A 16,447-nucleotide genomic window follows, 5' to 3' on the forward strand; every position below is an offset into this window, starting at 1 on the left:
TTTCTTCTATAATGTGATGCGATTCGAGGGTTCGAGCATTGTTTAAACCATGGGTCCTCAAACTCGGTCCTGGAGGGCCTGTGTCCTGCAAAGTTTAGTTCCAATCCCATTCAGACACACCTAGGCTAGCTAATCAAGCTCTTAGGCTCTCTAGAAACATATTTGCTGTTGTGTTGAGGCAAGTTGGAGATAAACTCTGCAGGAACGAGTTTGAGAATCCCTGGTTTAAAACAGTGATTTGTTGGCTGCACCTCCATTATGATTATATAATTTTCCAGCACTTTCCTAAGGTGCTCAGTTGGATTGAAGATCTGATGTCTTTAAAAGACATTTGAGTGAATTGAACTAATGAAGAAACCTATTTGACATGATTTGAGCTTTGTGATATGTTGTGCTATCCTGTTTGACATAGCCATCAAAAGACGAGTACACTGTGGCCATAAAGGGTTGGGACATGGCAGGTTGTGTTTGTTTAATGATTGTCAGTTGGTTCTGAGTGACCCAAGTGTGCTAAGAAAAAAATGAACCACACATTTGATAGTCTGAACTGTTGATACAAGATAGTATGGATTCATGCTTTCATTTTGTTGTGTTTGTTCTGACCCCACCATCTGAATATCATAGCCGAAAATGAAACTGAGCAGAAACCGTTTTCTGCTGTTCTGGTGACTATTTTAGGTGACCTTTAACTTGGGTTTCTGTTCTTTTTGACAGTAGTGGCACTGGTTTGATCTTCTGTTGCTGTTAGCTCATCCGCTTCAATGTTTAAATGGGTTGTCAGTTATAAATGTTGAGTTACTATCTTTCTATCAGCTTAAAGCTATCAGCTATTCTATAAAGCTATCAGGCCAGCTTAAAGCTACCATTTTCTGACTTTCGGCGGTTTATTCCGCTGTGGAAACCCCTGACAAATCAGGGATTAAGCCGAAGAAAAGTGAATGAATGAATGAATGAATGAATGAATGAAGGAATGAATGAATGAATCAATCAATTAATCAATCAATCAATCAACAAAACCATTTCTGCCACAGAACTACTGCTCACTGGAAATGTTCTTTTTTTGGACCATTTTTTGTGAACCCAAAAGATGATTGTTTGTGAAAGATCAGTTTCTGAACAATCGCAAAACTCTTCCAGTGCACTAAAACGTTCACGCCTTAAAGTCCCACAATGCATCTATACGCACTTACCTTCTTAACAGAAATTCAGAAGCTCAAAATAGTAATCACCTGACCCAAATCACCAAACGTAATGACAAACGAGACAATTTTCTAAAACCAATCTGTTATTTATTTATTTTGACATGAACAAACATAGCTAGACAGGTTAGAAAAAAATAGGCAAAAGGTTGAAATGTTGCTGGTTTATGAAACAATCAAATTATTTAGCATAATGTACTTTAAAAACTTAGTAAAATTAAATATGAGAATTATTAGTTCAGCTGTTGTTTATAAACTCCAGTTTTGATGACAGTAGCTATGTTTCCACCCAATTTTTTGCGCATTTTGGATTTGCACATATTAAAAATGCTTGATTGAAACGACAAGAAGCGAAGACATTTTGGAAATGCGCATAAAAACAGCTATGCACATGACTGAGTAGCATAAACTTTTTATTCAGTAAGAAAACATGTGCATAAACTGTGATGGAAACACTTTTACCGAACAAATTCCAGCTTGTGCTTTAAAGAAAGTCATGTGATTTTTGTTATGAAAAAAAAAAAAGTGTGATGGGACGCATTAATGGATACACCAGCAGGCCGACAACATCGTAAAACATCTTAAACGTTTTTTTTTGTCATTCTAAAATAGCTTGACCATTTCAGTATTGTTATTATTATGTTACTAATAACCTCCAGTCCAGAACTGCCAAGAGCATCTGCGCTCCACGCTTCATGTCTGCGTGTCGGCAGTGTCTTCTGAGGCACAAATTCCATCTTCCTTTTGATTTTTTTATTATAATTTTTTGCTAGGCTATTAGGAAGTAACTATTTTGTTCTTTTTGACTTCAATGGAAATGCTGCTTTATCTTTTGGATGGAAACATAGCTAATGAGGACGCTCTCAAGTCATATACACTACCTTACCGTACAAGTAGCTCAAACTCACTCATTCAGAAGCAGGAACCATAACTTTAATCATAAGTTAATCGCAAAACGAAAGTTTCTCCACGTGACTTAACACTTGTTAAACACTCGCTCCAATGGGCTCGCTGCTCTCCTGCGCTTGTGCTATATGTCGTCGTCACAATATGTAGTTACTGCACCATTTACATGCAATCAACGCAGAAGTATAAATCAATGTGTAGTGATCCAAGCTCATTAGTGCCTGAATTCTTGCACACGACCTACTGATAAACGACCTCAGGAGCTAGGGTGCTGATTGAGACACAGCATCCGTCTCAAAGATCTAAGTATCTTAGTTTTTAAGTTATGATTTGGTTTGTTTTTAGTATAACCAAGCAGAAGAAACACAAAATTTCTTCTATTTTTTTTATATTGAGCACTATTAAATTGTCCTTTAAAGGCAAAATGCAGTATATACATGTTTTGTCATGATTGAGTTAAAACCTAAAAATAGGCTTTGTGACATCTGTTCTGTCTTGTGACAAAGTCTCCTGGTTCAGTTTTGCCCTGTTTCTGAGAAACAAGAGTAACAAAATTGCTGTCACTACAAAATCTCAACTGATGTAAAAGATGTTAAAGACAATGTTTCAGTTTCAGTGTCTGTGTAGAGACTGCACTACCTTTGTAGGGCAGATATGCTATTATAGGCTACAATTAACACCAGAGCCACACAAACTGTTCAATTCAGTTGTGGTTTATTTTTAAATACATTAATAACTAGCCAAAAAAATGTGTAAAATAAAACACACTTTTACATGAATGTCTACTGTAATTAAAGGGTTAAATATGCACTTCACTATTTGTTGTTATCTTGTTTTTGACAGCATTTATTTATTTAAGCATTGATTATGGATGCTTGTTTATGTACAAAATCATAATCATGATTCTCTTTTTATCACATTTTTGCATAGATTTAACGATATGTTACATAATATTTGTTTTACCTTGATTATTTTTTCATTATTGCTGAATTCCAAAATTGATTAATGGCACAGTCCAAGCATTAATACCATAGAAGAATCATTTTTAGTTGCACAAATAACCTTTCAGTGAAAGGTTTTATACATTATACATAATACTTTCAGTGAATTTTTATACATTAAGACCCAATCCCAATTCTATTTTTGTGCCCCTGCCCCTTGGCCCTTAAAACCGTGTGTGAAGGGGAAGGGCTTTAAAATTTACCCCTAAGAAATGGAACAGCACTACAGCACCTGGACACGTCATCATATGTCATCGCTTCATATGAGATCAGATGATGGCGACTGCTGTTGTTATTCCAGTTGTGTTATTTTTTAGTTAATTATCTTCAGGAAATCACTGAAGGCAATGATATCATGTTATTATAATGATCTAATGTGGCAATAAGATCGTAACTTTACTGTGCATTTATACCGTGGCCATATTCATCTATGTAAACACACAAAAACAACATTAACATTATAGCAGAATCTGTATAAAGCTCATTCCCAGCCACTAGACTTTTCTGACAGGGTATTCGAGTGTCAGCGAGTGACAGAATGTTGTGGGACTGCTATACAGGAGTTATTTTTGGGGATTATAGATAGTGAAATTTAAAGTTTTTTTATTTTAGCTTTTTTTTTAAGTATGGTGGTAAAACACGAACGCGGTTATGAATATGTTAAAACGTGTTTGTTTGTAAAAACTCATGATAATGACAAAAATGACTAATTTGTGGATCTACTTCCGGGTGTAACTATCCTGCTGTTGTAGCTGGTGTATTTTGGGAAATTTTCTTACCCCTTGGTTGCGAGTGTGGTCCTGAAAAATCTTCATTCGACGGGCTATTCACCCCTTCCCCTTAGCCCTACGCCTTCAAGCTAAAGAGAATTGGGACACCCCTACCCTTCACGGGAACGCGCAAAACGAGGGGTAAGGGGAATTGGGCTAAGGGGTAGAATTGGGATTGGGGTTTAGGAGCATCAGAGCAGCATTTATTGTTTGAATTCAGATACGATCTGAATGATTAGACCTTGTTTCTTATTGAAACTAACTTTATTTCTATAGTGCTTTTTACAGTGTAGATTGTGTCAAAGCAGATTAACATAGATAAAGATAAGAGAGTAAAAGCCATAATATACTATATATAATGTCTAGTGAAATTTTATTTACGCATCAATTAAAGCAGCACAGACTCGTACTCATTCACTCACTACCTAGAGATTTTTGGCGATTTCTGAATTATTATTGATTCAATAAAATGTAGAACTTGTAGTTTTATATAACTTCATGTGCAATCCTAACTCTAACAACACATGTTTTGATTACTTTCTCAAACTAAACCAAAAAACCTGCACCAAAAATTACATGTTTATACACCCTTGGTCCCCTCCATTATTTCCTCTTTGTCCTGTCCTCCCAAAACATGAAAAATAATACGTAAGTCCCATACAGTTAAATCAAAATGATTAGCCTCCTGTGAATGATTTTTTCTTTTCAAATATTTCCCAAATGATGTTTAACAGAGCAAAATGTTCACAGTATTTTGCTATAATATTTTTCTTCTTCAGAAAGTCTTGTTTGTTTTATTTCAGCCAGAATAAAAACATTTTTTAACCGTTTTAAGGTCAATATATTAGCCCTTTTAAGCAATATATTTTCGTTTCGATTGTCTACTGAACAAACCATCATTATATGATGACTTGCCTATTTACCCTAGTTAAGCCTTTAAATGTCAGTTTAAGCTGAATACTAGTATCTTGAAAATATCTAGTCAAATATGTACTGTTACCATGGCAAAGATACAAAAAAAAGATCAGTTTTATTAACTTTTACGTTGAGAAATAATAAAAAAAAAAATCTTCTTTGCGTTAAACAAAAATTGGGGAAAAATATATAGGGGCTAATAATTTAGGAGGGCTATTCATTCTGGCTTCAACTGTATGTACGTACACTAAAAAAAGTTATTCAAAGATGATTCCTTGGATTTACTCAATTTTTTTTACGTTAAGTGGTTGTAAACAATTATTTGGGCTGAATTTAAACAAACATATTAAGTTGAACATTGCTCAATTTAATTTGTTTGTTTAAATTCAACACAAATAAATTGTTTGTAACAGTTTTGCATGCAACAATTTTTTTAGTGTATAAAATTCCCTCTAATATTTCCTCTTTTTCTTGTCCTGCTCCCCAGAAATATGATAAACAAACTGTCCTGTTTGTATTTATGTTCTTGTGTGTGCTTGTCTTCACAGTGATGCTGCAGCCCTTCGATTATGACCCGAATGAGAAAAGCAAAAACAAGTTTAGGTACAGTCTCTGCTGGCTCCGCCTGATATGACCGACACTGAGGGAGTGGTGAGTGCTGATCTCTGCCACCTGCTTCTCAGGCTTTATTCTGCCTTTTCATGAGCTTTTCTCTTGCTTGCGTTTGCTCCTATTTTTAGTAAACACTGTCTATGAGGTTTGTAATGTATTATACAACCATTGTTGAAGTCTAAAAGGTTTTATACGCGTTGTATTTGATTATTTGTGGCCTCCAAATGAATTTAATTAGTCCACTTGAAAGTGAGATGATGAATGGTTTTTTTGGTACTAATGTGGCTATGAACAGTACAGCTGTGGTTAAAATTATTGGCACTTTTGGTAAATTTCACCACAGATGTTTCTAAAAGTATATGTAAATTTTTAACCCAATATTTTTCAGCTAGTTTCATTTAAAAGCAAAGTCCCTTTAAGATAAAAGTTATTTCACTTGTTCACTTGGTGACAATCTTTGAAACGCCTCTGGGCAGTATAGTATGCTCGGTCATTCTGTCTGAATGGGGAAACATTAAATTCTCCAAAACTGTTTGCCAAGCCTACGATCACATTATAATATTTGGAATCACCTATAAAATTAAACATCAAGCGTCTTATAAAGTTAATTTCTAAACGTTTGAATCAAACGTCACATGCGCTCTCGAAAAGAACGAGATCACGACACCAACCTCACATTATCATCCTCTGCAAAAAATCGTCTGATCGAGCTGCTCATCTGAAGTAATTCACAACTTGGTCTTGACAGTGACTAACAGTGACTCTTTGTTTACAATTTGTCGGTGTTTGTGTAGTAGCTGTCATGTGCGTTTGACAGGACAAACAGTACCTCACATTCGTTTCATACAGATTACAAAACCAAAAACGTTTGTTATCAATTTTAGCTGGTTCATTTAAAAGTAGAGATTTTAATGTGGACAAACAGTAACTCTTATGTCTGTGAAGCAAGTATTCGCTGAAATTCCAGTGTGTTGTTGACCATAAAAACTATCGTAAAAGCACAAGTCTGGTCCCCCAGAGAAACGTCAGTCTATAGCGATCGATGATTAGCTACTGTACTAGTAGGCGGGGCTTCATTCACCATATTGACCATAAACACTTTTCCACATTCATTTTAACTATACGAGTGACACGTTCTGCATATTCTATAGTCTTTGTTAAAACAAATTCACAAACATAAAAAATGAAAACAAACATAAATGTTAAGTACGTCACAAAACAATTGTTTTTATTAAATGTTTTCTGTTCTAATGTTGTTTTATTGACATTTTATGTTTTATTTAGCTTTATTTATTCATTTTGTCATGTAAATATTAGTACGTAAGCATTTTGGTAACACTTTACAATACAGGATGTTTAAATAATGTTAGTTCATTTATTACTGAACAAACAATGAACAACACATTATTACATTATTTATTCACGTTTGTTAGTGAAAATTCTGTTGTTCATTGTTAATTAATGTTAATGCTTAAATGTTAAAGCTTAAAAAATAAGTTTAAATTAGTAAATGTTTAAACATGATTAATAAGTTCTGTACAAGTATTGTTCATGGTTGTTGTTACATTAATTTACATTAACTAGGTGTTCAGTATTGTAAAGATTTATCCTTATTTATCTGATTTAGTTGTCCAAGCAAGCATTTATCATTTTCATTTGTTTCTAATAATCTATTTTTATTTAATTTCACCTTTTAATGCCAAATAAAAGTGTCAAATAGCATTTATTATCCGATCAAATTAAAAAATAAAATAGAATTTGACTCGCATAGCAATTTTTTTTATTCAAGAATGGATTTTTTAGATTTATTCAAATGAATGAAGTCTGTGAAACATTTTCTACTATGTTTTTAGTCATGTCATCTGTGCTAAAATTGCCAGTAAATGATAATATTATCGTATAACTTTGTTGTAAAAAGGTTGTTATTTTGTTGTTCTACTAAAATAAATGTCATATAATCCTGATGGTGCTTGATGATCCTCGACAGTGCCATCCAACATTCATGATTTTTTAAGCTCTCTGAATGTCTCCAAATAGATCAGCCTGAACATTTATGCACATGTACACATGTAACGATAAATGGGTTATGAAATGTCAGGACGGAGAAGCAGAAAGAAAATGTAGAGCAGCGATCTGGCTACTTATTCACTGTCCTGAGCTAGTTCCAGTTACTTTGACTGTTGAGCTCCAAAAGCGACAGAGCTGCCTCGCCGTCTGCTGTCTGAGACTCAAACAAAACCGATTTTACATTTTAAAGCAAATACATCCACGTTCAGCTCCTCTGGCATGCAGATAATGGATCAATGCTATCAAGGGAGTGGAAACATGCCAGAGCAATTCAGAATGTATTTTAAAGTAAATTCTCAGGTTTGCTGTTATTTTACTCATCTGCTTTAAATTTTCAGCTCATTGAAGTAGAGGTAAATATTGATTTGATTTCAGGGTATTCAATTATGGAATTCTTATCATACCATACTGCAAAAAATGGTTGCTCTTCATACACTTTTAAAAGATTCATAAAGGATCATTTTTCGTTTATTTTCATACATTTTTTTTTTTCATTCTACATATAGTTGTCTTTGATTTACTTTTTATTGTATTTTTTGTGTGACTTCGTAATCCAATTGTGTGTATTTTTATTATATTGTAATGGTAATTTAGCACGTTAATGAACTGCTGTTTTTTTTTGTTGTTTTGCTTTATAATTTAGGTAGAGGCCGTCAATAGGGCCTTCATTTTCCATCTCTTTGCATAATATGGCTTGTACAGTGTTTCCTCTAGATATTTTCCAGCTGTGGCGGCAGGCCTTTTTTACACAGATCTACCAACTACCTGTGGCGTTATTTCAATGACAAATGTCATGAGCGCAGTATTATAAGTCGAGAACGCATGCATTTATGTAATAGCCACGAGCATGCGAATCTCTTTGCTTGCACACCAATTTCCACTGCTCGTGCACAAAACTTCTTGCACGCCCTCAAATATACAACTCAAGCGCAGATCTTCTTGTGCTCTCAAATAAATGCTGCTGAAGTGCGATTTAGTGCTTTTATGTAACAAGTATGTCTCCAACATTTATTAGATTTGCTAGGAAATTTATGAATGTCTCCATAGCCCTACAGAGCGGTATTAATGCGCCTGAAGTAAAGTGAAACGGCTATACCAGTGTTAATTTCGTTGACGAAGACTATGACGAAAAATTCGTCAACGAACATTTTTTACAGACGAAAACTAAATAAAAACTAAATAAAAAGTCAGATACGATGACGAAGACGATGACGAAATTTAACTGACACTTTAGTCAACGAATAAAAACGAGAGGAAAATGTTGGGGCGGGACGAATGGAGAAGAGATCCAATAAGAACTACCCTTTGTGGGGAAATCCAATCAGAGCGAATCTTTTGGGGGCAGGTTGATCTTGGCAAAGCCATTTTCAAAACAAAAGCCGCGGTTTTCAAGTTATGAGGAGTTTGTTATACATTATATTTAGTTACAATTATACTTGGTTACAAAGCTTAGGTTAATTTAAGTTGACTTTTCGTTAGCAACACGCTAAAGTTTTGTTCACTCGGTCCGAGGGCAGCGTCTCATGAACAGACAGACAGAAATGTCAGAGCTTGGTCTAGGACGAAAACGAAGAATTGACATCTGGTCAAACTTCACATATGACAACAAGAGTGTCTGTAAACCATGTGGAGTAAAAATCGCTGGGAAAAACACCACCAACTTGAAGCGACATTTACAGACGGCTCATCCAGAAATACACACCAAGGTAAGCATAAACGCTAACGTTAAGGTTATTTATAAGATAAACCACCGTGATTCTGCTAAACTTGGAATAAAATTGAAGCCAAAGGAAATTAACTTTGAATAGTATTGATTAAACGAATTGTCTCGCTGAATTAATTAATATAAATATGTGTACTATTATAATAGATGTTGTGGTGATATGACTCGACAAAACGTGTGTGTGTGTGTGTGTGTGTGTTAATGCAAGAAAGAAGAAAATATCACAACTTTGTATATCATTTATATCCTCATAGATACAGAAGATGTCTGATGACCATGGGCCAGGTGGAAATAAAGCTAGTGATGCTACTAGTCCAACACAGCAGCAGGCCATCTCAGATTTCCTAAGGTCTTCAAAGTACAAGACAGAATCAAAGAAACAACAGACCAAGAGCAGAGAGTAGTTTTTATTTACTTGAACTTTAAGGACTATTTCTTTGGCATTGTGTGGCATTGCAGCCAATACATATTTTGTTCTACATTTAAGAATTGCACTAATTTGTTCTGTTCAAAATCTTGTTGATTTTACAGAGTAGCAAGGCATTGTGTCTTAGAAGTTATTTAACTTCTCTTGAGGTACATGGACATTTACAGTAGTGATTTTTATTTTTTGTATTTAGATACCTTGTGCAGTGGCATTACAACCAGTTATTTTAATTTTGAGAATTGCACTTTATATTCTTTATGCTTTTGATTTTGCAAAGACTGTAGAAGACAGTAAGTTCATTGATTATCTATTTCAATAATGCTGTACTTTATCTTGAAAGAATGTCATATGCGTTTAATATAATTCAGGGACAATGCATATCTTTTTCAGGGAGCATGTATATTGTTCAGGGAGAGCAGGTCTTATGGTTATTTGTTGTGAAAAAGACTCATGTTTTTGACATGTAATAAAATGTTTTTTATTACAACAATTGATATGTGCCTGTATTCTATATATGCTCCATATATTGAATTATACTTACAATTACGTGAATTATAGAGAAAAATCTGCTAATATTTGGTCTACTAAAACTAGACTAAGACTTAAGACTAAACTAAGACTAAAACTCGTATGATATTTAGTCAACTAAACTAGACTAAGACTAAAAGATTTCAGATGACTAAAATAGGACTAAAACTAAATGGTGTATTATTCCAAAGACTAAGACTAAGACTAAATCAGAATTTGCTGTCAAAATTAACACGGGCTATACGTTGTGTTTGCTGGCCTCACCCATCACGCACCTGTCAGTCAGCACGTAACCTTAAAGGGTTAAACAAATAACGCACAGCACTACTACGGTTACAGAAAAGTTTTTATATGTGCAAGTAAGTAGGCAATCAAGTTAGTAGGCAAGAAAAAGAGAGCAAGAAAGTAAGCGAGTAAGAAACCAAATAACCAAGCAGGCAAGTAAGTAAGCGAGTAAGTAAGAATCCAAGTAAGCAAGCAGGCAATTAGGCTATCAAGTAAGCAGTTAGGCAAGAAAGCAAGCAAGCATGTAAACAAGTAAACAAGTTCTTTTTATAATCAACATTTTTTCAACAAGTTTTTCAAGCAAGCAAATAAGTTGGCAAGTAAGCAATTAGGTAAGCAAGCAAATAAGCATGCAAAACAAGTAGGCAATTAAGCGACAAGTAAATAAGCAAGCAAGCATGTAAATTAGTAAGGAAGCAAGTAATTTTATTGTCATTGCTTTCTTGACACATGTAAACAAGCAAGTAGGCAAGAAAATAAGCAAGCAAGTAAACAATCAAGCAAGTAATTTTATAAACCTTGCTTTCTTGACGCATGCGAGTAGGCAAGCAAACAAGCTTGCATGTAAACAAGCAAGTAGGCAAGCAAGTACTCAAGTAAGTGGCAAGTAGGCAAGTAAGTAGGCAGAAAAGCAAGAAACCATGTAAACAAACAAGCAAGCATTCGAGTAAGTAAGCCATCAACTAAGCAGTTAGGCAAGAATCATGCATGTCCACAAGCAAGTTCTTTTTATGATCAACATTGCTTTTAGGAATTCCATGCAGGTGAATAAGCAAGCAAGTAATTTTTATAATCATTGCTTTCTGGACACATGTAAGCAAGGAAGTAGGCAAGCAAGCAAGTAGGCAAGTAAATAAGCAAACAAGCGTGTAAACAAGTAAGCAAGTAATTTTAAATTTGCTTTCTTGGGCATGCATGTAATCAAGTAAGCATGTAAACAAGTAAGCATGAACTTTTTATAATCAACACTGCTTTCGAAAGTATTCCATTCAAGCAATTGAGTAGGCAAGAAACCAAGCAAGGATGTAAACAGTAAGCAAGTAAATTTTACAATCAACATTGCTTTCCTGGAAGCATGTAAACAGCAGGCCAGAAAGTAGGCAAGCAATTAGGCAAGCAAGCATGTAAAAAAGCAAGCAAGTATTTTTATAATCAACATTGCTTTCTGGAAGCATTCCAAGCAAGCAAGTAGTAGGCAAGCAAGTAAGTAGGCAAGAAACCAAGCAAGGATGTAAACTAGTAAGCAAGTAATTTTACAATCAACGTTGCTTTCTGGAAGCATGTAAACAGGCAGGCAAGAAAGTAGGCAAGCGAGCATGTAAACAAGGAAGCAAGTAAGTAATTTTTTTATCAACTGCTTTCTGGAAGCATGTAAATGTAAAGTAGGCAAATAAGCAAGCAAGCATGCGAACAAGCAAGCAAGTACAATATAATCAGCATTGCTTTTTGGAAGTATTCCAAGTCAGGAATGAGCGTATGAAGTCTCAAAAATGCTGTGTATGCAAGTGTCCCGCTAGGGTTTGTAAACAGCACAAGAGGTGTTTATTTTAGTGTGTAATCATATGCATGTGTGTGTTTTGTCTCTCATTCAGTGGAAGGACGCCAAGCCTGAAGATCTGATGGACTCCAAGCTGAGATGTGTCTTTGACATGCCCGCTGAAAATGAGAAAACAGTGAGTTGCATGGGGTTTTCACGTTCTTCCTCCTGCTGTAAAAAATGATAGCAGCAAGCTTCACTACATTCATGATGATCTCTACTAAAACTGATACACAAAGCAGATTCTTAGGTATTTTATGGATTTGTATTTGCTTATGTTTCTCTGTTTGTTTGATTTGTGGCGCCGCAGCATGAAATGGAAAGCAATAAGATTTCCAGTCTGTCGAAGTCTGAATCGTCCACATTGTCTATGAAGTCCATGGCCTCTAGTATGGATGACGGAGAGGTGAAGAAGATCATGGAGGAGTGTAAAAGACTGCAGACGGAGGTGCAGCGGCTACGAGAGGAGAACAAACAGATCAGGGTGAGTGGGTTTGTTATGTGTGTCCATCCAAATATTAAAGAGCTATTATTAAAAGCCTATATACTGGTTCATTTTTTTTAAACGTACATTTTATTTATAGCAGTTTTTTATGAGCACAAAACAAAAAAAAAACAATTATAAGATTCATAATACTTTATATTTAAATGATAACAAAAAAAACTATTTAAGTAAGTTAATTAATTCAAAACGAGGTTAATTTTCCTTTAAACTCAAAATTCAAACGAGTTTTAATTGTAAGAGTCATATATTATAAATTATATAATCTGAGAAAATACCTGTATTAACCCTTTTGGGCTGAATATAATGAATTTTAAATCATCATTGCTCAAAAACATAATATAAAACTTTAACATCTACATCTGTTTATTAATATACATAAATACAGTTATTACTCTGAAGTGTTTAGTAAATTAAATGAATTATACATGCATATTATGGATGAATAATTACAGCAGTTTACGAGTTTTTTAAGTTTAAGGTCTTAAAGAACTTACAAAGTCCAAAAAAATTGCAAGTTTTGTATCTTTTTTTTTTTTTTTTTTTTTGGGAAACTTTTTATTTAGGATTTTTTTCAATATATTTTTTACAGAACATCCCCAACAATTTAACCCCTTACACATGTGGTGATACATATAATAAAGAAATAGATAAAAATATAAAAACAGTAATGAAATTATAATAATAAAAAAATAAATAAAAAATAAATAATTAAAATAGAAATAAAAATATATAAAATAAAATAAATAAAGAATAAATAGATAAATAAATAAAAGGTATTGCCTTCATAATTACTTTACGGGGGATACACTTGTACATCAAGTTACATTGTGTTGCATTGTAGTTACATCAAATTACAGTGACAATGGGTTAAGCAACTTCTAAATATGTCATAATACTTGTCCACCTCTTCAGAAAAATATCAGTCTTCATTTGTAGACATGCAGTCATTTTTTTCATTATATAGACCTGTTTAAGTCTCTGAATCCACTGAGCCACCTTTGGAGAACTTTCTTTCATCCAGTGTACTGTTATCATTTTTTTTTTTTTTGCAACCAGTAATAATATCCTTAGGACAAATCTTGTGTCTTCATTAAACATTTCTTTGGACAGTGCTGCAAGTTTTGTATCTAAATAGATAAACGTAAAGGTTAAAAAAATACCCTCTTTGCATTTAAAATAGCATTGTTTACAATGTTCAGCATATGTGAGTACACCCCTCACAGATCTGTCTTTATATTTCCTATAAGATGCTTTAGAATAATATATTTGTGTATATACATTAGATTAGTCCGTACCAAAGCCTATGGAGTACAAAACCTGCAAAACAGTAAATAATCAATCAATACGCAAATAATTAAATCAATAATTAAACCCACAAAATCCTGAATAAAGCAATAAATAAATACAATTATTTGGGTAAATCCACAAATTCCGTATTTACTTTTCCTCAGCTCAACTTGCTAATAAGAGGGTGTCTATCAATCATCAGAAGGCAGTGAAAAAAATCGAATGCAAAATTTTTCTAACGATCAACCAGTGATGCTATAAAGACTTCTGCCTTCTGATGATTGATCAGATCATCTTAACTTAAGACCTCAGTCCAAAAATTAGCACACCCAAGTTAATATGTTGGAAAAAAAATTTTTTAGATAAAATATTAACAATCAGGAAAAATCAAGAGAAACATGCTAAAATATACTTATAAATATATATTTGTTGTTGCATTAACTCGTTAGAATTTAAATGCATCATCTTTCTATTCCTAAAGACATTAGGTGACCAAACTCTTATTTTAATGAATATTGCTGTTTCATAAAACAGATTTGTGTAAATGCAGCTAAATATATTTATATGACTATATTAACTGAGAAATAGGCGGCACGGTGGCTCACCTCACAGCAAGAAGGTCGCTGGTTCAAGCGCCAGCTTGGCCAGTTGGCATTTCTGTGTGGAGTTGGCATGTTCTCCCCGTGTTTTGCGTGGATTTCCTCCAGGTGCTCCGGTTTCCCCCACAGTCCAAAGACATGTGGTATAAGTCAATTGGATGAACTAAATTAGCCGTAGTGTATGAGTGAATGTGAGAGTGTATTGGTGTTTCCCCGCACTTGTTGTGGCTGGAAGGGCATTCGCTGTGTGAACATATCCTTGGATAGTTGGCAGTTCATTCCGCCATGGCAACCTCTGAAATAGAGACGAAGCTGAAGGAAAGTGAATGAATGAACTGAGAAATTAATAAAAATATTCATTTTCAGTTCATTCTGAGCACTGTGTGTCCACAACCCTGTTCTCTATTGATACCATTGAACAAACCATACCCTTTGACCACTGCTTTACGTCTCTCTTTGGCCATATTGTTTAAATTAGTAACGGTCACAGGATGTGAAGCATATCAGAGATGGAAGCGCAGATAACCTGTCTTTACTCATCAGCGCACAGTGAATCTGCAGCTGCAAACTATTACAGCCGCTTGTTTGAGTGGTCGAGCGCTTGGGCCAAAAGCATGTTTCATAACTCTCCAGATTATTCTGTCATCTAACCATCTTTATCTTCTGTTAGCAGGAAGACGATGGCCTGCGGAAGAGGAAGAGCACAGTAATGTCCGCTCCGCACTCATCTCTAGTGATGCGAGTGAAAGAAGAGGGCCTGAGCAGCAGGGTGATCGCTCTAATCGTGCTTTTTTTGTCGTGGGTGTCATTGTAGGCAAGTTGGCCTTGTAAAAAGAAAAAAAATCCAACAGGGGAGCTCTACAAGCATGCATTGCGGTTAAAAACAAAATGCAGAACGAGTTTAATCCGAACGCCATATCATTTTGGGTAGTTTTGGATTTAGCGAGGTGTGTAAAACAATTGAATAGAGATCAAGGAATTTGTGCAAACTAAAAATTCAACCACAAAAAAAAAAAAGATGATGATGATGATAATAATAATCTGATACAAGCTCTCTCTCTCTCCTCAAAATTGTGAAATCATTCTGGCCCCTTCTTCCTTAATCATTTCTGATGCAAAATGGATAACAAATGTCAGATTTTAACCACTAAAAACGAAATGTCGTAGGGATTTTCTAACACCAGACGTGAGATTGAGTTGTGGTAGAGTGAATGTTGTTTATCACTGTTGATTTCTTTTCCTTTTCTCTCTCTCTATCTATAAGTGGGTCAGAAGCTAATTGAAATTGTATACAAGAAGTGTCACTTGTGCATTTAATTCATGCCTACTCGAAAACACCCTGCATCAAAGCAGCAGTTCACGGAAGTTTAGCTTGTGTATTTTCAATCACTCTAAATCACTTTGTAACTCAAAAGACATGTTTCTATTTTCCGTTCGGTCTGACGGATATGTTTGAGTACCAGCAGGTACTATGATTCAACATATAAGTCAAATATCGTGCAGTTCTGCTAGCATATGATAATTGTCATGCAAATTCAGTGTTCACTTGCAATCAATCAGCCTTCAATTGACATTCAAGAAAAACCGGTGGCTTTGACGATTAAAAGTTGGATTTCAGACTGTTTTTGGAAGTTACAGCGAGGAGTTAGTGACTGATGTTTCAAACTACTGTTGGTGAAACCATTCATACGCTCTAAAATGAAATAATATTTCTCTGTGAACTGCTGTATGTCAGAAAGGCGTCTCTAAAACCAACACTTCCGAATGAAGCTTTGCACACACACACACACACACAAAAAAAACGAGTTCAGAATAGATTTTTCACTTTTCTTTTATGATTTAAGCTTTGTTTTTTGGTAAGGGATATATGTGCTTGAATGCATGGCTCTGTTGTGAGCGAGAAATACTTTATATATTTTATTAAGCTGCTCCATAGGTGAAATCTCTTTTTTTTTTGGGCCTCTGTTTTGGTTTTGCTGCCTGTAGACCTGAGTTAATTTATTGATCAAGTCGTTATATACAGTAATAGTGCAGCTGCTAAGTATAATCTCTGAAGCACCATGTACATGCAACTGGTTGAAGGTCT

The 16,447-nt window shown here is 34.6% G+C and overlaps 1 protein-coding gene across 1 annotated transcript; it reads left to right on the plus strand.

Annotated features, from left to right (window-relative positions):
• The first annotated feature begins 5,344 nt into the window (after positions 1-5,344).
• Positions 5,345-15,651, plus strand: LOC130231089 (vesicle-associated membrane protein-associated protein B/C-like). Its single transcript, XM_056460488.1, has 4 exons — positions 5,345-5,442; positions 12,026-12,106; positions 12,281-12,454; positions 15,032-15,651. Exons 1-4 carry the CDS (start codon positions 5,422-5,424, stop codon positions 15,173-15,175), a joined length of 420 nt encoding a protein of 139 aa, XP_056316463.1. The 5' UTR covers positions 5,345-5,421; the 3' UTR covers positions 15,176-15,651.
• Positions 15,652-16,447: the final 796 nt, after the last annotated feature.

This window comes from Danio aesculapii, chromosome 6 (genome assembly GCF_903798145.1).
Source record: "Danio aesculapii chromosome 6, fDanAes4.1, whole genome shotgun sequence".
NCBI lineage: Eukaryota > Metazoa > Chordata > Actinopteri > Cypriniformes > Danionidae > Danio > Danio aesculapii.

Coding starts and splice junctions, on each gene's coding strand:
- LOC130231089 (XM_056460488.1), top strand. CDS start 5,422: ATGACCGACACTGAGGGAGTG. Junction 12,107..12,280: donor CCGCTGAAAATGAGAAAACA/GTGAGTTGCATG, acceptor GTGGCGCCGCAG/CATGAAATGGAAAGCAATAA. Junction 12,455..15,031: donor AGGAGAACAAACAGATCAGG/GTGAGTGGGTTT, acceptor ATCTTCTGTTAG/CAGGAAGACGATGGCCTGCG.